General features: G+C 56.6%; 1 protein-coding gene across 7 annotated transcripts in view; it reads right to left on the minus strand.

Moving 5' to 3' along the window:
* AGRN (agrin) overlaps positions 1 to 20434 on the minus strand; it is a 65586-nt gene that overhangs the window by 14051 nt on the left and 31101 nt on the right. For 6 of the 7 annotated variants that reach the window (XM_063177006.1, XM_063177004.1, XM_063177005.1 and 3 more), the window contains 19 exons: positions 19989 to 20213; positions 18791 to 19015; positions 17733 to 17939; positions 12939 to 13160; positions 10866 to 11060; positions 9901 to 10101; positions 7963 to 8108; positions 7767 to 7872; positions 7170 to 7283; positions 5780 to 5944; positions 4895 to 5038; positions 4464 to 4588; positions 4121 to 4226; positions 3566 to 3943; positions 3253 to 3387; positions 2187 to 2314; positions 1576 to 1690; positions 727 to 846; positions 63 to 407 (listed from right to left, as the gene is read on the minus strand). In XM_063177006.1, coding sequence (XP_063033076.1) covers positions 63 to 407; positions 727 to 846; positions 1576 to 1690; positions 2187 to 2314; positions 3253 to 3387; positions 3566 to 3943; positions 4121 to 4226; positions 4464 to 4588; positions 4895 to 5038; positions 5780 to 5944; positions 7170 to 7283; positions 7767 to 7872; positions 7963 to 8108; positions 9901 to 10101; positions 10866 to 11060; positions 12939 to 13160; positions 17733 to 17939; positions 18791 to 19015; positions 19989 to 20213 — 3402 coding nt within the window. Of the gene's footprint in view, positions 1 to 62; positions 408 to 726; positions 847 to 1575; positions 1691 to 2186; positions 2315 to 3252; positions 3388 to 3565; positions 3944 to 4120; positions 4227 to 4463; positions 4589 to 4894; positions 5039 to 5779; positions 5945 to 7169; positions 7284 to 7766; positions 7873 to 7962; positions 8109 to 9900; positions 10102 to 10865; positions 11061 to 12938; positions 13161 to 14862; positions 17689 to 17732; positions 17940 to 18790; positions 19016 to 19988; positions 20214 to 20434 lie in introns of those variants that run through there. The other variant, XM_063177009.1, reaches the window with a different exon arrangement.

The raw sequence follows: 20434 nt of genomic DNA on the forward strand, positions 1-20434 counted from the left end.
ATCACGGGGTGAGAAGTGACTTTTAAGCCCCCAAATTTGTGATTTCTCACATCACCACCTACCTTTCTCACAGAGATCCCCTCCTGTGCCCGCAGGGCAGCTGCAGGTGAAGCGGTGCCCGTCGTCCTGGCAGGTGCCACCGTGCAGGCAGGGCTGAGACTCGCAGGGCCGTGCCGGAGGGGTGCCAGGGGGCAGCTGGGTGGGCTTCCCCCTCCTGCTGCTGCTGCCAGGGCTGCGGGTGGTGCCCGTGGGGCTGCGGGTGGTGCCCACGGGGCCGGGGCTGCCCGCGGGCTCCCCGTGCTGCCCCAGGGCCGCGGTGGCCGCGGGCACCCTGCGCGTGGTGCCAGGGGCCATGGTGGTGGCCGTGGTGGTGGTGACCGTGGTGGTGAAGAGCCGAGGGATCCAGTCTGGAACACAGCAGGGATGGGGTCAGCTGGGCTTCACTGGGGGCAGGTGTGGGTTTGGGGCAGCTGAGGGTTGGTTTTAGGGTCAGATGTGGGTTTGGGTTGGGGTCAGGTATGGGTTTGTTTTAGGGACAAGTGTGCGTTACGTTTAGTGTCAGGTATTGGTTAGTTTTAGGGTCAGGTGTGGGTTTGGAAGTGTCCAAGCGCTCTCTGAAAGATCCCTCCCAAACCCAAACATTCTGGGAAAGCTTTTGAGGGGTGGGCAAGACCAGCAGAGCCCCCCAGGCATTCTGAAACCCCAAAGCAAGCGAGGGGCACTCACCAAAATCCATGAATTTGATGTGCTCCTGCTGGGGCCTCTTCACCAGGATGGTTTTCCTCTTGGCAGCCCGGAGCTGCTTCAGCAGGGCCCCCTGCACATCGGCGGCCGTGTAGGACGTGGCTGAGCCCAGCCAGGAGGGCAAAGGAGGGAGGCAACAGTGAGCATTCCAATGGGAATTTCCTTCCCTTGACCTCCCCAAATCCCTCCTTTCCCATGGAAATAACCCTCCTTTCCCAAGGAAATAATCCTCTTTTCCAAGGAAAATAATTCTCCTTCCCAAGGAAAATAATTCTTTCCCAATGAAACTAACTCTCCTTTCCCAAGGAAAATAATCCTCCATCCCAAAGAAAATAACCCTCCTTTCCAAAGAAAATAAACCTCTATTCTCAAGGAAAATAATCCTTCTTTCCAAGGAAAATAACCCTCCTTTCCCAAGGAAAATAATCTTCCTTTTCCAAGGAAAATAAACCTCCATTCTCAAGAAAAATAAACCACCTTTCCCAAGGAAAATAACTCTCCTTCCCAAGGAAAACAATCCTCTTTTCCAAGGAAAATAATCCTCCATCCCAAAGAAAATAATCTCTCAATTCTCAAGGAAAATATCCCTCCTTTCCCATAGAAATAATCTTCCTTTTCCAAGGAAAATAATCCCTCCATTCCCAAGGAAAATAACCCTTCCTTCCCAAGGAAAGCCCTTCCAGCTTCCTTAGTGTGCATCTCCTCCCATCTCTGCTCACACAGAAATTTTGCAGGATAGAAGACCCAACCCCAGTGAATTTTAGGATGGTTCTTTCCTTCTCCTCCCCAGGCAGATTTCCCAGCCAGAATTCCCTCAGGGAATGGCCCCACCTGGGTCAAAGTGGGCCTCCACGATGACCCTGACGGCGCTGCTCTGGCCCAGGTCCCGCACTCGGATGCTCCTGAAATCCTTCCTGACATCAGAACCCCGGAACAGCTCGTCCAGCTGGGGAAGGAAAGGGTTAACGGGGAGATCCTGGCACGGGGATCCTGCCAGGGAAAGATCCAGGCTTGGATTTGCTTCCCAGCCTTTGCAAGGCAGCCCGGTGACAGGCAGGGGACAGGGGATAATTCTTGCTGCTCTCTAGGGCCAAGGCAAAAACAGGATCCATAAAATGGAACAGGGATGTTTTGTGACAATTCCAGCTGTTCTTTATGGCCAAGGGAACAACAGGATCCATAAACAATTCCAGCTGCTCTTTAGAGACAAGGGAAGAACAGGATCCATAAATCAAGTGGGACAGGGAACCATTGTCGATTTTGTGACCACTTTGGGTTCATCTTGGGTGTGGGCCCAAGGGTATCCCTTGAGGAGATCCTTTTAACAAACCCCTGCTTGTCTCTGTAACTCTGCTCTGGGGCAGCCTCTCGGGGCACCGCAGGGTGTCCCTCCCCTCGGTGCCAGGTGCCAGCTGTGCCCCCACGAGGGGCACGGCGCTCACCGCGCTCTCGATGCTGCGCGCCGTCTCCCCGAAGAGCTCGGATTTGGGGTCGGCCATCTCCGGGGTGTAGAACAGCTCCTGGCCCTCCACCTCCTCCAGGATCAGCACTCCCTGGAACACCTTGGTGGCTGGGGGAGGAGGGAACACAAGACAAAGCCTTGAGCTGGGCAGGGGTGGTGAGGGAGGGTCCCTGGCAGGGGGGGATGGCAGTGTGAGGGTAGTGCCAGTGCCGGGTTAGTCGGGATGGGACGGGCACAGCCATGGAGGATTAGTGCTGGAGCAGATGGCAAGGACCAGGCTGGAGATGGCAGCTTTTACCAGACGGGTTCCTGCGAGCTCCGGCCCGGAGAGCAGCCCCCCTGCACCGCTGGGTGACAAGAGAGACACGTTAGAGGACAGAGGACACGCCAGGGCCCGGGGGCACCCACGGGGCACAGCGGGGCCACCCGGGGCTGGGGGCCAGGGGGGCACCTGGCACAGGGCAGCCACAGCCCTGCCAAACCAGCCTGGAGCTGCAGCGGAGTGCCAGGGCTGCATCCTGCCCTGGGGATGCAGAGGATGGAGAGATCCTGCTGTGGGAACCACTCAGGAGGTTCCTTTTCCTTTCCATTTTCCCTTTACCTTTTTCCTCTCCCTTTCCCTTTTTCTTTTCCCCTTCTCTCTCCCTTTCCATTTTCCCTTTCCCTTTCTCCTCTCCCTTTCCCTTTCCCTTTTCCCCTTCTCTCTCCCTTTCCATTTTCACTTTCCCTTTCCCTTTTCCCTCTCCCTTTCCCTTCACAGGACTTTTAACCCTTTATGGGTTAAAAGGGAAAGTGTTGGTTTTTTTCCCAGAGGCAAAGGGGATGTTCCACTGGAAACCCCAAGGAACAAGGAAGAACTTGAGTGAGGAAAAATCTGTGATGCGGCCCCTGATTCCTGACCCCAGAGTGATCCCAAACCTTTCCTTCAGCCCCAAATCCAGCTGGGCACTTCTGTGTCCTCCCACCCTGAGAGATCCCAAACTCCTGACCCCAAAGGGACCCCAAGGGACCCCACAGGAGCCCCAGTCCCCCATTCCCAGTCTCACCGGGGCAGTTGGTGCCCTCGGCGTCGGCGGCTGCGGTTTTGCCGTCGGAGCAGCAGCCCAGGGCGCTGTTGTAGCACGTGGCCCTCTCGATGGCAGGCGTGGCTGTCACCTGGCCCTCATCAGGCTCCTCCTCACCTGGGGGACACACAGGGGACACCCGGCAGTGACACCTCTGCATGGCACCCACCCTGCTCATGGTGACACCCAAGGGGCAGCTGAAACTACCAGGGGACACTCAGTGGCATTACTCTGGGGACACCCGGTGCCCAGGGGACACCCAGAGCCCCCCCAGAGCCCCGGGGGTGGCACTCACCAGCAGATCCCGCCCCGCTGGCCTCCTGGTCCCCGCTGGTGCCCATGTCCTGGTCCCCGCTGCCCTCGGCGCTGCCGGACTCGCCGTAGCCGGGCTGGCTGGTGGCTGCCACCACGGGCGCGGTGGCCAGCGGGCGGACGGTGGCCTTGTGCACGCCGTGGGTGACCCAGGCCGTGGTGGTGGCCGGCCTGGCCGTTGTCACACGCCTGGTGGTGGGGTGGCCGCGCTCCGTGGGCCTGGCTGGCGGCGGTGACGGGCTGGTGGCCGCCCCGGTGGGCAGGGGGGAGCGCAGGGTGGCCCGAGGGGGCGCGGGCAGCTCCGGGGGCACCGTGGGCAGCGGCGTGGGGGACACCGGGGACATCGTGTGCGTGATGGACTCTGCAGGGACACAGACACGGAGGTGAGGGGGTGGCACTGGGGAGGGGGGAGACAAAGCTTGGGAAGGGCAAGTGCTGTGCCAGGGGATGTCCCATGGGGTGGCAGGGCCAGCCTGAGGACACAGGGCTGACACTGCCATGGGGACACTGAGTGTGGCACTGCCCAGGGGACACTCACCATGGCACTGCCCCACGTGCTTGACCGTGATGTGCTGGCCCTGCCTGCAGGCGATGGTCCGTAGCTGGCACTGGTCCCCGTAGGTGACACCATCAGAGCCACACACCTGGGGACACAGGGGACACGGGAGCTGCACCTCTGGGCCCCTCCCAGTGACACCAACAGGTCACTGGGAACACTGGCAGCATTTCTGGGGGTCTCCTTTGGGGCACAGAGGGACCCAGGGCAGCTCAGGGGTGCCAGGGGACATCTGTGACCCGTGTGTCCCCCTTGTCCAGCAGGGAACAGCTCCTGCAGGACTCTGAGTGCCACCCCAAAGCCCCCCAAAGGGGTGTCCCCAAACCTTGGTGGTGTTGGCCTCGGGGCACAGCGGGGACGGGCACTCGCAGTGGGCGAAGCCGTTGAGCTCCACGCACGAGGCCCCGAAGTCACAGCTCAGCTCCTCGCACGACCTGGGGGCTGAGGGGTCTGGGCAGGGCGAGAGGGGAGCGGGGAAACGTCCCAGTTAGTCAGGAGCCAAAATCCAGATAGATAGGTGCCAAAATCCCAAATAGACGGGTGCCAAAATCCCAAATTGACAGGAGTGTAAATCCCAGTTATGCCAGACCCAAAACCCCCAAATAAACAGGATCCCAAATTCCAGATAAACAGGACCCAAACCCCTAAATAAACAGGACAGAAACCCTCAGTGCTGCAGGACCCAAACCCCCAAATAACCAATACCCAAAACCCCAAATAAGCAGGACCCAAACCCCAAACCCTGAAGCCCCTCACCCTTGTGGCAGCCGGTGGTGCCCAGGGTGCTGCCGTCGGGGCACTGGGTGCACTTCATGCCCGTGATGCCCGTCCTGCAGGAGCACAGCCCCGACATCTGCTCGCAGTCATCCCGCACTGAGCCCACGGGGTCACAGTGGCACGCTGCAGCGGGGACAGGGCACGGCATGGGACGGGGAGAACAGGTATGGGGTGGCAAAAACACAGGTATGGGGTGAGAAAGAGGAAAATGCAGTTATAGGGTGGCAAAGGGGGGCCTGGCAGCCACAGGGGAAATGGGACAGTGATGTGACATCTCTGTCACTCAGGGAAGTGTCCCACCCCTGGGCAGTGTCCCCTCACGGTCACTCGGGGGTAACACCCTTGTCCCAGTCATGGGGTGCCTCATCCCTGTCACTCAGGGGTGTCTCCTCACTGTCACTCCCAGGTGCCACCCTGTCCCCCTTGGGCACTGTCCCTGTCCCGGTCACTCACGGGTGCCACCCTGTCCCCCAGCAGTGTCCCCCCACTGTCCCTGTCCCTCACAGGTGCCACCCTGTCCCAGTCACTCACGGGTGCCACCCTGACCCCCTTGGGCAGTGTCCCCTCGCTGTCCCTGTCCCGTCACTCACGGGTGCCACCCTGTCCCCCAGCAGTGTCCCCCCACTGTCCCTGTCCCTCACAGGTGCCACCCTGTCCCGGTCACTCCCAGGTGCCACCCTGACTCCCTTGGGCAGTGTCCCCTTGCTGTCCCTGTCCCGTCACTCACGGGTGCCACCCTGTCCCCCAGCAGTGTCCCCCCACTGTCCCTGTCCCTCACAGGTGCCACCCTGTCCCGGTCACTCCCAGGTGCCACCCTGACTCCCTTGGGCAGTGTCCCCTCGCTGTCCCTGTCCCGTCACTCACGGGTGCAGCCGCTGCGGCCGTCGGTGACGATGCCGCGGAAGTTCCAGAAGCCGGGCTCGCAGCGGTCGCACTTGAGGCCGCCCACGCCGGGCTTGCAGGAGCACTGCCCCGTGCCCGGGTCACAGGAGCCGCCGTAGGAGCCGTAGGGGTTGCACTGGCACGTGCCTGAGGGCAGGGACACAGGGACACCCGTGTCACCGCCCTGTGCCACCCTGTGCCACCAGCTGCTCTCGCCATCAGCCCCCAGGCTGCCACCAGGAGCTCGATGCCATCAAGAGCTTGTCTCTCATTAACATCAAAGGGGAAGGAAGCTATTAGAGGGTGATTATTAATTCATTAACGAGCAGCTTGATGGAGGGGAGGCAGCCAAAGATAGACAGCCAGGCGCTGTCCTTGTCCCAGCGGGAAGGGGACAGAAAGGGACATCATCCAGCTGCTTTCCCCCCATTCTCCAGCTGTGTTTTCCCCCCATCATCCAGCTGATTTTCCCTCCATTATCCAGCTGACTTTCCCCCCATTATCCACTGTTTTCCCCCATTTTTCAGCTGCCTTTCCCCCATTATCCAGCTGTGCTTTCCCCCCATTATCCAGCTGTTTTTCCCGCATTATCCAGCTCTGCCTGCTCAGCATTACCCCACCCTGGAGCTGTGTCTCCGGGCTGATGTTTCCCCCATCAGGCAGCCACAGCCTCAGCTGTTCAGAGCCTTTAAAACGCTCCTGCTGGCTCGGATAATTAGTGAATAAATATTAATGAGCCCCTGGCCAGCTCAGCTTCCTGCTCAGGGGGTAACCCAGCTGTCACTGGGCCTCTGGAAGGTCCCAGGTGACACGTTCCCCTCCATGGAATATCCTGTCACTCTGGCAGGTGGAAATGCCTGAGCCCAGTGGAACCAAGGCCCTGGAGGCACCTCTGGGGACACCCAAAGTGTCCCTTCCAGCATTCCCAAGGGATTGAGGCCTGGGAGGTGGCTCAGGATTTTTGGAGGATCACCAGCAGTGGCAGGTTGTGGGGCAGGAGGGGTCAGTCCCTTCTCTCAGGGACAAGGGACAGGACCAGAGCAAAAACTGCACCAGGGGAGGTTCAGGTTGGATATTTGGGAAGATTTGTTCACTGGAAGAGTGGTCAGGGTTAGGAATGGGCTGTTCAGGGAAGCACTGGAATCACCACCCCTGGAAATGCTCTAAACCCTGAGCATGTGCCTCAGGGGTGGCATGTGACACTTGGGGACAGGATTTTGTGGTGACCACAGCGGTGCTGCAGCTCAGAAGGGCTTTTCCAACCTGAATACCCCACAATCCCACATCTGGGGAGGGTCCAGGCTCATCTCCCGGGGACAGCACCCCAGACCCTCCCTGCAGCCCCCCGAGGGTCCCCGGGGGTGGCACTCACTGGGACATCCAGCAGCTCCCACGCCCAGCGCCAGGGTGACGTTGTCGGGGCAGCAGCCGTAGACGCTCTGGCTGCAGTGCACGACCAGCAGGGGTGGCGGGGTGGTGGCCAGGGCTGCAGGGGGGGACAGGGACACAAGGGTCACCTCAGCATTCCCATAAATGCTCCTGGAGGTGCTGGGAACTGTAGGGGAGGCTGAGACAGGGGACAGCAGAGCACGGGGACAGGGGACGGCCCCTGAGAGCAATTCCTGCTTATGCACAGGGAAAGGACAGCAGGGACACAGGTGGGGACAGAGTTGGGGACAGAGCCAGCAGGGAGGGGTGCCTGCCTTGGAAGGACACACCCAGGAACACACCCAGTCAGGAGAGCATGGCTTCCTTTAGGGGACACACCCAGGGACACACCAGGGGACACACACAGTCAGGAGGGCATGGCTTCCTTTAGGGGACACACAAAGGGACACACCCGGGGACACACCCAGTCAGGAGAGCGTGGCTTCTCTCAAGGGACACACCCAGGGACACACCCGGGGACACACCCAGAGGCAGGAGTGGCCTCCCCAGGGGAGGCACCCAGGAGCAGGAGGGGACTCACCCCGGCAGGCTCCCTGGCTGGTGACAAAGAGCTCCTGGCGCTTCTCACACCGCGTCTTCTTCAGCTCGCACTCGTTTGCGTAGGTGACGCCGTCAGAGCCACACACCTGCCAGCAGCAGGGCCAGGGCACAGCTCAGGGCAGCGCCTGGCAGGGCTGTGCCCCCCGGGGAGGGGACAAGAGGAGGGCAGGGCTCACCGGGCTGCGGGGCACGGCCACGCAGGTGAAGTCACAGACGCAGGGCTCGTCCTCGGCGTCCTCGTCCCACCAGCCCCCGAAGTGGCGGCAGCGCTCCTGCTCACAGTCACTGCCATCCCCTGAGCCCGAGCCCCCCGAGCCACACTCTGGGTGCACACAGGGAGGGAAGGGTTAATCACTGCCATCCCCTGAGCCACACTCTGGGTGCACACAGGGAGGGAAGGGTTAATCACTGCCATCCCCTGAGCCACACTCTGGGAACAGGGAGGGAAGGGTTAATCACTGCCATCCCCTGAGCCCGAGCCCCCTGAGCCACACTCTGGGTGCACACAGGGAGGGAAGGGTTAATCACTGCCATCCCCTGAGCCCGAGCCCCCCGAGCCACACTCTGGGACCAGGGAGCAAAGGGTTAATCACTGCCAGCCCCTGAGCCTGAACCCCCTGAGCCACACTCTGGGGACAGGGAGGGAAGGGTTAATCCCTGAGATTGGATCCTGCTCACGGTCACTGCCATCCCCTCAGCCACACTCTGGGAACACACAGAAGGAAGGGTTAATCCCTGAGTTTGGTTTATTGAGATTTAAGGTGAATTTGTTACACTGGAGACAGTACTGCTGCTTGGGATGGTGTAGAATTATTGGAGGTTGTGTTGGAAATGGGAAAAGGTTTAATAAAAGGTAAAGTAACAAAAATTTTACAGAGAAAAATGAGACTTAGGGGGAAGAGGTTCTTCCTCTTGCTAAAACACTCGACAAAAGTAATTATTTCTTTTGTTCTACTCCATGCCTTGATCCAGGAACCTAAATCCCAACTGTGCAGGACCCAAAATCCCAGATAAACGGGAACTAAAACACCAAATAGACAGGAACCAAAATCCCAGTTATACAGGTACCTAAATCCCAGTTATTCAGAAACCTAAATGCCAAATAAACACCCCAAAGTGTGCACAGGGAGATTGTGGATGACGTGGAGCTGGGGAAGGGCTGGGATTTGGGGCTGGGAGAGGACTGAAGCCGCTGAAGCTCTGCAGGATGAGCAGCAGCAGCAGCAGAGATGTGGCTGATTTCAAAGGCTGCTGGAAGGGGAAAAGGGATGGGGGAAGGGGAACCTGGCCCTTTTTCTGGCGTGATCAAAGGCTGGGCTTTGGCATTACACACAGAATTATTCAGGCTCTGCCTGAGGAGGGACAGCAACCTGAAATCCCCCGAGCAGGGCTGTGATCAAACGCCCTGCTCTGCGTTCTCCCTGTGCCCTGCTCTGACGTCCTCCCCACATGTGCCAGGCACCCTCAGCTCCCTCCTGTGCCAGCAGAGCCCACAGCTTCCCCTGAGTGGGAAAAAAACTCGGCGCGTTTTTATTTTTAGGCTCACCAAGCCGACCCCAAAACCTTCCCTGGAGCTCTGCTGAGGCAACAGAGCCGTGGGATGGGATGGGATGGAAGGGAGCTTAAAAACCATCCAGGACCAAACCCCTGCCAGGGGCCAGGGATGGCATTGGAGAGGGAAAATTTACACAGGACAAGGGGGAATGGATTCCAACTGAAAATTGGGAAATTTAGGTGGGAAAGAGGGAAAAGATTCCTCCTTGTAGTTTGGCTAGAATTGGAAAAAACTGGGATAGTGGCATGGGGGTTGGAATTAGAAGGGGGCTGGCACAGGACTGGGGTGCTGGGGGTCCTTTGGGCAGTGAGGGAAGCATGGCTGGCACAGGACCTGCTGCTCTGAGGGGTCTGGGGTCTCACAGGGCACAGAGGGACATGCTCTGAGGGGTCTGGGGTCTCACAGGGCACAGAGGGACATGCTCTGAGGGGTTTGGGGTCTCACAGGGCACAGAGGGACATGCTCTAAGGGGTTTGGGGTCTCACAGTGCGCAGCAAGTGAAGCTCCCCTCGCTCCTCCCTCCCTTTCCCCCACCCCTGCAGAAGCAGCACCAACGTACCGTCCTCGCAGGGTCCCATCCTGGCCACCTCGATGCTCCTCTGCAGCTGGCACGAGGCCTCCTGCAGCTGGCAGGGGCTGCCGTAGGTGACGCCGTCGGTGCCGCAGACGGGCGCCGGGGGCTGGCGCTGGCAGCGCGGGCACAGGCACTGCCCGGCCACGCAGCGGCTGCCGAAGGAGCACACCGAGCTGCCGCATGACTCTGGGGCACAGGGAGGGACACCCTCAGCCACCCCGAGTGGCTCCCGCGGCCACCGGGGCGTTGGCACAGAGCTGGCACCATTATCGTTATTAGCTTGTTATTAATTCATTATTAATTTAATTTGTTATTCCTAATTTAATCCCTGCAAACTGGGTGCCCACCCTGAGTATTTTGGATTCCCAGCAGCTCTTTCTGGAGGGAAATAAATCCCATTTCATCATTTACTCTGCCACCCTCAGCCGTCCTCCCCCGAATTGTTGGGGAATCTCAGCCCAGCTGAGGACAGGTTTGTGCGAGGCTGAAATCATCATCGCAGCTTTTGTGATAGCGAAGGAGCTGAGCAGGGCTTTTAATTCATTAAGAAATTAGCCCAGACAGCTCCCCGGGCTGGGGAGTGGGGAGGAAAGCAGCAACAAAGAGGAATTGACCCCAGGGGATGGAGGGGATCAAACACAGCTCTGCTCTCACTTCTGCTGCTGGCTGTTAACACATTTTTATCCTAATTCCTACCCTGGCCCCACTGACATTAATCCAATTTCTCTGCTTGGCTCAGACAAATAACACGGAGGGCACTTCCAGTGATGGGGGGAAACCAAACCAAAGCTGCTGGAGAGCCTGGAAATATCAAATTATCCCCCAGGTAAAAGGGAAAATCATCCAGGCAGGGCGTGAGAGCGACCAAATCCGCACAGGGCCGAGCATCGGTGACACGGGGGACAAAGAGGGGGACAAAGAGGGGACAAAGGGGACGTGGTGACACTCACTGCAGGGGCCCTGGGCAGCCACCAGGATGTCCTTCTGCTGGGTGCAGGCCCTGACGTGCAGCTCGCACTCGCTGCTGTAGGTGTTGCCGTCGGTGCCGCACACGGGCTGCGCCGAGGGCACGCACTCGGTGGGGCACACGCAGCGCCCCGTCTCCGCCTCGCAGATGGCACCAAACTGGCACTTCCCGCAGGGCTCTGGGCGCGGCAGGGCAAAAACACGGTTAGAGCAGCTCCGGAGGCCGGGCTGGTCATTGTGGGGTGGAGGTAAAGCTCATTTTGAGTGCGATTCAACCCAGATGCTCCCAGGGATAAGGCAGGAATAGGTTCTCTGGCAACCTCCCCACTTACCTGTTACTAAATACCTATTATTAGGAAATATTATTATATATTATTAGGAAACATTATTATATTTTTATATATTTATCTATTGTCTGGGCTGGAGATAAAGATCATTTTTGAGTGCACTTCAACCTGGATGCTCCCAGGGATGAGGCAGGCGCAGATTCTCTGGCAACCTCCCCACAATCTGTTACTAAATGCCTATTATTAGGTATTGTTAGGAAATACTATTATATTTGTATATATTTTTATATAAATTGTCTGTTTTGAAGTTAAAGTTCATTTTTGAGGGACAGCTTCTGCTCTTCAACCCAGATGCTCCCAGGGATGAGGCAGGCACAGATTCTCTGGCAACCTCCCCACTTATCTATTATTAAATACCTATCATTAGCTAGTATTAGGAAATATTGTATTTTTATATATTAATATTTATATAAAATTATTATATTTTTCCTATTTCTAGGAAATTTTATAATAGAGACTCAACAAGGTAAAGGCCTTGTCGAGCTTCTAAAGCAGGGAAATGATGCCTCAGGTTTTGGCTTTTCTATTTTTCAGATTCTGCACAGATGCCTCAGGTTTCAGCTTTTCTAATTTTCAGATTCCGTGCTGCTTTCGTGTGTAGTTCTGAGCTTCGCATTAAGGTTCACATTTGGTTTTTTTCTGGGGGCACAAAAAACCTTGATTTTGTATCAAAAAGAAAAACCCTCTCTGAGCAGCTCTCCCTCCTTTCAGGAGACAGCAGCAAGCACATCCCCTGACTCCTGGGGATTCACTGATTCATCCTCCCCTCCCAACACCTCCCTCCCTCCCTGCCAGTCATTTCACCAGGAATTTGGCTCCAAGGTGCTTTTCCTGCTTTTCTCCTGCACACAGCAGCTGCTGCCTTGGCATGGGGGAGGAGGAGGCACCAGCCCCCTGCTCAGCTCCTGCTGTTGGCCTGGAGGCTTTTATTCTGGTCTGGAGGTTTTTATTCTGGTTTTTATCCTGGAATGGGATTTTTTGTCCTGGTTTTTATCCTAGCCTGGTGGTTTTTATCCTGGCCTGGAGGTTTTTGTTCTGGTTTTTATGCTGGACTGGTGTTTTTTATCCCGGTCTAGAGATTTTTATTCTGGCCTGAAGGTTTTTATCCCAACCAGGAGGTTTTCATCTTGGCCTGGACATTTTCATCCCAGCCTGGATATTTTCATCCTGGCCTGGAGGGTTTTATCCCGCCCTAGAGGCTTTTCTTTTAACAACCACAAAATAATCCCCCTGCCCAAATCTCATCACATCCTTTGTCCTTCACCCTGGTGTTCCTTTCGACGACACACACAGGCCAACAACAACAACAACACAACAATCCCAGCCCAGATCTCACCACAGGGACCCCTGTAACGGATGCTGATGTCCCTTTTGAGGACACACCCATCCCAATCCCAGCCCTGGCCATGTCTCACCGCAGGGTCCCCTTGTCCCTGATGCCAATGTCCCTTTGATGACACAGCCACCCCAATCCCACCCCGGCCGTGTCCCACCGCAGGGCCCCTTGTCCCTGATGCCGATGTCCCTTTTGAGGACACACCCATCCCAATTCCACCCCTGGCCATGTCTCACCGCAGGGCCCCTTGTGCCTGATGCCAAAGTCCCTTTGAGGACACAGCCACCCCAATCCCACCCTTGGCCATGTCTCACCGCAGGGCCCCTTGTCCCTGACACCAATGTCCCCCCAGTCCCACCCCAGCCGTGTCTCACCGCAGGGCCCCTTGTGCCTGACGCCGATGTCCCTCTGCAGCAGGCAGGCCATGGCCTGCAGCTCGCAGGCGCTGCCGTAGCTGCGCTGGTCGGTGCCGCACACGGGGTCGTAGCGGCCCTGGCACTGCTGCTGGCACTCGCACACGGCCTCCTGGTTCTTCACCACGCACGTGGCCCCGAAGGAGCACTCCACGCTCAGGCAGGGGCTGGGAGCGCCCAGGTCTGCAGGGGACAGGGATGGCACGGCTGGCACGGGGCGGGATGTCACAGTGCCCCATGGGGCACCTGCCCACCCTGAGGCGTGGTGGGTGTCAGGGCTGCTGGGCTCCGTGCCCTCCTGCCACCCTGCCATGCCCGGCTCAGCACGGCCCCCGTGCCTGGCACAGGCGAGGTATGGGCACAGGGACAGGGACAGGATGGGCACCGCGTCCCCTTGCCAGAAATGATAGCAGCAGCAGCACTGGCAGAACCTTCCAGAGAGCTCCCACAGGGAGGGCTCACTGCCGGGATCCACTGCTGCCTGAAAATCAGCTCCCTTCCCTGGGATCCGCTGCCCCCTGAAAAGCTCCCTTCCCTGAAAAGCTGCCTTCTTCCCTGGAACCACATTGCCCTCTGAAAAGCTCCCTTCCCTGAAAAGCTCCCATCCCTGGGATCCCACTGCTCCCAGCCAAGAGGAGCTGGCTGGGGAGGACACACCTGGTTCCACCCTGCTGCTCATCCCCACCCCATCCTCTTCCCAGGGAGCTGCTGTGGGGAAGGATGGGGACACCCTGAATCTTTCCCCCAGCCCAGATTCCCCTTGGATGCACAGCCCCAGCCCAGCAGTGCCACCTCCCCAGGGGATGCCCAGCAGTGACAAAGTGCCAGCAGAGGCCGGGTCCCGCTCCCTGCAGGCAGGGACAGCCCAGGGGCTCCCCCCAGCTCCCAGCCAGGAGTCCCCCCAGCACCCAGAGCTGAGGAAGGGGTGGCCGTGCTGCTGGGGACAGAGCCAGCACTGCCCTGTGACCCTCTGGGACAAGGGAAGGACACCACGGGGTTCACCTGGGCTGGACAGTGACAAGGACACAGGACAAGGACACAGGTGGGGACAGACAATGCAGCCTGGAGGAGATGGAGCGACAGCAGACACAGCACAGCCCTGGCAGCAGGCAGAGAGCTGGGCAAGGTCCCTCTGCATGCCCTGGGCACCTCCCCTGCACCAGCACGGCGGTGGCACCTCTGTGGCACCCTGTGCCAGGCAGCCAGGAAGGGCCTGGAGCAGGATCTGCCCACCCAACCCAGCCTAGGGCCAGGGTCTGCAAAGGAACGGGGACAGGGGACAGCTCAGGCACAGGGACACAGCTCAGTCCTCAAATTCAGGCACAGGGACACATCTCTGTCCCCAACTGCAGCTCAGGCACAAGGACACAGCTCTGTGCCCAACTGCAGCTCAGGCACAAGGACACAGCTCTGTCCCCAGCTGCAGGCACAAGGACACAGCTCTGTCCCCAACTGCAGCTCAGGCACAAGGACACAACTCCAGCTCTGTCCCCAACTTCCCTGCAGCTCTGAGCTCTTCCCAAGCACCAGGAATTGCTCCCTGGGCTGCTGCCCCCACGTTTGTGTCCCTTTTTTGTCCCCTAACCATGTCCCCCATACAGAGCTGCCAATTCCACAGGGAACATTCCCAGGGAGGAGCCAATTGCGAGCAGAACCAGCTCCCGTGGGCCTGGCAGAGGGAGCTGGGAGGGAGCCCTGGGCTGGGACAGGGGACAAGCAGGACACACGGCACAGCTGGGGCGGCACAGCTCCAGGCAGGAGGATCTGGGGAAGCCATGGGGGTCATTTGGGAGCAAAAGGAGAGGGAAGATCAACCAGGAGCATCCAGGGTGATGCAGCAGCCCTGGGGGGGCCGGCTGAGGAGTGGGGGGCTCCCAGCACCCACCTCTGCTCCCACTCTCCTTTGCCTGGAGGGCACAGCGGGCACCGGGCAAGAGCAATTTCCACTCCAGCAGGGTTTGGGGCCAGGGGTGGGACAGAGCCCAGGGCAAGCTCTCCATCCTGGGGGCTCCCTGGGCAAGCTCTCCATCCTGGGGGCTCTCAGGCCCAGCTAGGGCCAGGTGGGAGCAGTGAGAGGGGCCACGGAGCAGGGGCAGCTCCCAGCTGAGGTGTCCGGGCAGGGAGCAGGAGGGTGGTGCCAGGACAGAACTCCTTCCTCCACACAGGCAACACTGTAAAACACAAGACACAGACAAAAGAGGAAAGAGAGAGAGAGAAAGAGAGGACAGCAGAGAGAGGAAAAGACAGATGCAGCTACAGACACCTTTCTTCCTTCTTTCCTTCACGCCTGGCCACACCAGCCTCACGCCATCCCTTCTTTCTGAGCTGCAGCACCCAGAGGGGTTCAAACCAATAAATTTGATGATGGATACTTATCAACAATTATTATTTTACCAATTGAAATTGCAAAACTTGTTTTTGAATGAAGACCGGAGCTGAAAACAAACAAACAAGCGAGCTCTTAACAGCTAGCTACAAAATAGAAATTCCTGGGAGATGTGTTTTGCAATTGTTCTCCCAATCACTTTCCTCCCTTTTAATGGCTTGGATGGTTTTGTTTGGCTTTGCCTCCCTGGCCTGGCTGCTGGAAAAGGCGGGAGAGCTCAGGGTTTGTCAGGCAGGTGCTCCTTAAAGAGGGGTTAAAGTGCTGCCAAGCCCTTCCCCAGCTCTGCATTCCCACAGCTCCCCAGCCCTGAGCTCTGAGCTTCTCCTGTTCCTTTCCAGAGCTGACAGGGCTAAAAAAAATCCGCTCACACCTCCTGGGGCTGGGCTCCAGGGCTGCCTGGGGCTGTCACAGGCACGCTGCAGCCCCAGCAACGGCAGGCAGAGCCCTGGGTTTGATCCATTCCCCCATTTTCTGCTCCCGCCCCACCAGGATGCAGCTCCTGGAAGCAGATGTGTGCTGGGCAGCAGGGAGGGGAGCTGATATCAAGGAGAGGGAGGAATGGCAGGTGCACCAGGAGCTCACCCTGCTGCTCCTGGCCCTTTTCCACGGAACACGGTGGAAATGATGCGTGGCTGATGCTCAGAGCAGCGTGAATTCCCTGCTCGTCCCAGAAATTTGGGAATTTTCAGCCTCTCAAGGAGGCACAGGGGAGGGGGAGGCTTCAGTGGAATTTTTTAAAATATTTTTCAGGTTCTATATATTTGATTCATATAGTATATTATATAATATAATTAATATATTGTATAACAGTATTTATATATTCTTATATTTATACATTATCATACAATTCTATTTTTCTATATATGTTATGCATTATATAAAATGCATAATTTATAATAATATAATCTATATTAATGTATCTTTTATATTGATATATTAAATAATCTATTTAAAAGAACATATTAATGTTCCAGATGTTAATATTAACATATTAATATTCTAGCCTCTAGAATACAACCCTCTAGCCAGGGCTGCAAAAAATCCCCCCTGATGGGATCACAGCCCTTCCCACAGGGAAAACCTGGAGGATTGACTCCCAGCCATTCCCCCACCAGGAACACAGAGAAATGGAGGCTTAAAAATAACAGCTGTGATTATTCTGAGTGGGTTTTTGGGAGCCTGACAAATTCTTTTCCAGCAGCTGGGTCTGGCAGCCTCAAAATCCTCCAGCAGGAGCACAAAGCCAACAAAACACATCCCCAGCGTGGGATCCTGATTGCCAAGCACTTCAGGAGGCTCAGCCCAGCTGATACCTGATCAAACATCAGCTTAAAAGAACAGGACGCAGTTCCAGAGGTGGGAGAAACCCAAACTGAGCCGGAATGAACAACCTGTAACTCATCCAAACGAGTGCAGGGGCTGCTTCAACCTCCTGCACTTCCTGGGGGAGAACCTCACACCTGGACACTCCTAAGGATCCCATCCTATCCCATCCTGCTGAGAAAGGTCCATGGGGAGCTTCTCCTAGAGACGAGACAAAGACACGGTGAGAGCTGCACAGAGGGCACAGAGGGAAGAGCTCCTGGTGGAGAGAGGCAGGCAGGCATGGAAGGGAGAGCATGGATGGAGGTTGGAGACTGGCACTACCCCGGGAGGAGCAATGGATGGCATGGATTGAGGGGAACAGAAACCAGCAGGAGGTCACAGACGCGTGGCTCAGACACGGAGGGGTGTCCCCAGTGTCACACAGCACACAGAGACAGGAGACGTGCACACAGCAGGGCTGCTGGAAGGACAGAAACACGGGGCAGGGACGGGCCAGGCGGAGCCCAGGGACCGCTCAGTGAGCACCCACTGCAGCCCTGAGCATGCCACCCTGCCTGGAGAGGGCTGGAAGGGCCAGGGGTGGGGGAGATCAGCATTCCCACAGGAGAGGGGGAGCAGCATCACTGTGGGATGATTTGGGGATCAGCATCCCCATGGGACAGCATCCCCATTGGACAATTTGGGGTCTGACACCCTACAGGACAACTTGGAGACCACCATCCCTATGGGACAACATGGGGCCCACCACCCCTACAGGACAATCTGGGGACCATCATGCCCACATGACATCACCCCTAGTGGACAACTTGGGGCCCACGATCCCTGTGGGACAACTTGGGGACCATCATCCCCGCAAGACAACTGGGGGCCCACCACTCCTACATGACATTACCCCTGTGGGACAACTCGGGGACCACCATCCCCACATGATGCCACGTCTACAGGACAACTCAGGGCCCACCGCGCCCGCATGACCCCACGCCCACGGGCCAGCTTGGTGCCCACCCTCCCCATTGCCCCCGGCCGCCGTGCCCGGTGCTCACCGCAGGGCCCGCTGTGCCGCGTGGGGATGTGCTGCTGCTGCAGGCACTCGGCGCGGCGCCGCTGGCAGTCGCTGCCGTAGGTGCGGCCGTCGCGCGCGCACAGGGGCCGGAAGGCGCCGTCGCAGGCGATGCGCTCGCAGGAGCAGCGCGCGGCCCCGCGCCGGTTCAGGCACACCGCGCCCAGCCGGCACGGCTCCGGGCACTGGTCTGCGCGACACGGCACGGGAGGAGTTAGTGGGGGTTTTAAAAATATTTTTCAGGTTCACTACTGATTTTTTTAATATATTTTTCAGGTTCCATACTGATGCTTTAGTTTTGTTTCTTCAATACATTTAAGGTTCTGTACTGATGCTTTAAGTTTAAACTTTTATGTTTTTCTTATATTAATATAAAAGCCTTAAGTTTAGGGTTTTAGATTAATATACAGTGTGTTATGATAAATTATACTAATTATACATAATATATGTAACTGCATAATTATACATTATACAATTATGCATTATATTAAATATATGTAATATATATTTGTATATATATCGTATATACAATATATATATATGTAATATCTTTATTATGTGTATCTATATAATGCATTATATAATATATAATGTACCATATATCTTTTATTTCTATATTTTTAATATTATATTATTATTATTTCTCTATATATTTCTATATATTTGATTATTATATTATATTATATTATATTATATTATATTATATTATATTATATTATATTATATTATATTATATTATTAATATATTGTATAATGTGTATTTATATATTCTTATATTTATATATTATAACACAATTGTGCTTTTCTATATTTAATATTATATTTTATATAAAGCACATAATCTATAATAATATAATCTATATTAATATATATTTTTATATTGATAAATAAAAGAATATATTAAAAAGAATATATTAATACATTTAGCAAAGAACTATTACTATTTTAAACAGGATACAGCCTCTAGCCTCTGTTCTAGGCAGCCTCTTTGGGCACCCAGGGATGCTCCGAGCGAGGAGGATGAGGAGGGCGGGCACTCACCCTGCGGCTGGCACTGCCCCGAGCGCACCTTCTGGATGTCCATGCCGCGGATGGCGCCCGAGCGGGCCATGGCGCACTCGCTCTCGTAGGTGACGCCGTCGTCGCCGCACACAGGGTCCCTGCCCGGGGGACAGCCCTCGGGCCGGGGCAGCAGCTCCGCCCGCCGCGTCCGCGGGTTCACCCGGCACACGCGGCCCGGCTCGCTCGGCACGGCCTGGCACGGGTCTGGCACGGGCGGGAGGCGGGGGTCACTGCCTGCCCTCTGGCACGGTCACTCCCTGCCCAAACCCTGCCCAAACCGCGCTTCCCAGGCTCTGCTCCTTCCCCAGGAGCCCCCAAATCTTCCTTTGTGCCCCAAAGTCACTCCCTGCCCTCTGGCACCTTCACTCCCCGCCCCAACCGGGGCTTCTCAGGCTCTGCTGCATCCCTGCATTAACCTAAGAGCCCCCAAAATCTTCCTTTGTGCTGCTAAGGACTCAGTCCTTACTGAGCCCATTTCCAAAGGGAACAGCACTGGGATAAACTCCGACTTTTCCCCCATCCTGAGCTGCTTTTGGGATGCTGCAACTCCAGGATGCTCTAATTCCAGAAGTTGTTCAGGATGCTCTAATTCCAGGATATTTTAGCTCCAGGAGCTGTTTGGGATGCTCCAATTCCAGGATATTTTGATTCCAGGAGCTGTTTGGGATGTGTTGGCTCCAGGATCTCTTTGGGAAGCCGGGCAACAGCAGCAGCATTTCCCAGCCCAAAGCTGGGCCAGGGCAGCAGCAGGAGGAGCTGACCCCGGTGCTGGAATCAGCCGGGCTGGAGCACAAACACCCGAGGGAAGGAGGCACTGCCAGGTTCCTGGCTCAGCAGCTGTCACCACAGTGACCTTTCACTGCCCACAGTGACCTTCTCCTGTCCAAACTGACCTTTCACTGTCCAGAGTGACCTTTTACTGTCCAGAGTGACCTTTTACTGCCCAGAGTGACCTTTCCCTGCCCAAACCACCCCTTTTTCTACCCAAACCACCCCTTTTTCTACCCAAACCACCCCTTTTCTGCCCTTTCCCTGCCCAAACCACCCCTTTCCTACCCCCTGACCCTCCACCCCCCTCCTCCTCCGCTCTCCCACCTCTCCTTCCCCCCACACCCCCACCCCAGAAGGGCATATTTTTTAACCCCCTCCTCCCCGAGACATTGGAGCCCCTGCTCACCACAGGGGCCATCGAACTTCTTGAAGACGTTCTCCTGCTTGTCGCAGGCGTGCTTGTTGAGGTGGCACTGGCTGCGGTAGTCGCGGCCGTCGCTGCCGCACACGGGGCTCTCGGGGACGCTGCTGCACGACGAGGGGCACACGCACTTGGCACCCTGGCCGTCAGGGGAGGGGACACACGTGCTGCCAAAGCTGCACGTCACCTCGGCACAGGGGTCCTTGGAGCCTGGGGGGCACGGGAAGGGACACGGGTGAAGGCATGGAACGGGTGAGAGCGCGGCACGGCATGTCCTGTTCTTCTTATGGAATAACCCCAATATATCCCAATATCCCCAAAATCCATCCCTCTAAATGTCGCCATCTAACAGTAATGGATAATTTTCCACAGCTTCAGTAGATCCTTGGAGCCTGAGGGACACAGGAGGGGACACAGTGAGGGCATGGAAC

The sequence above is a fragment of the Melospiza melodia genome, chromosome 26 (assembly GCF_035770615.1).
Source record: "Melospiza melodia melodia isolate bMelMel2 chromosome 26, bMelMel2.pri, whole genome shotgun sequence".
NCBI classification, from domain to species: Eukaryota; Metazoa; Chordata; class Aves; order Passeriformes; family Passerellidae; genus Melospiza; species Melospiza melodia.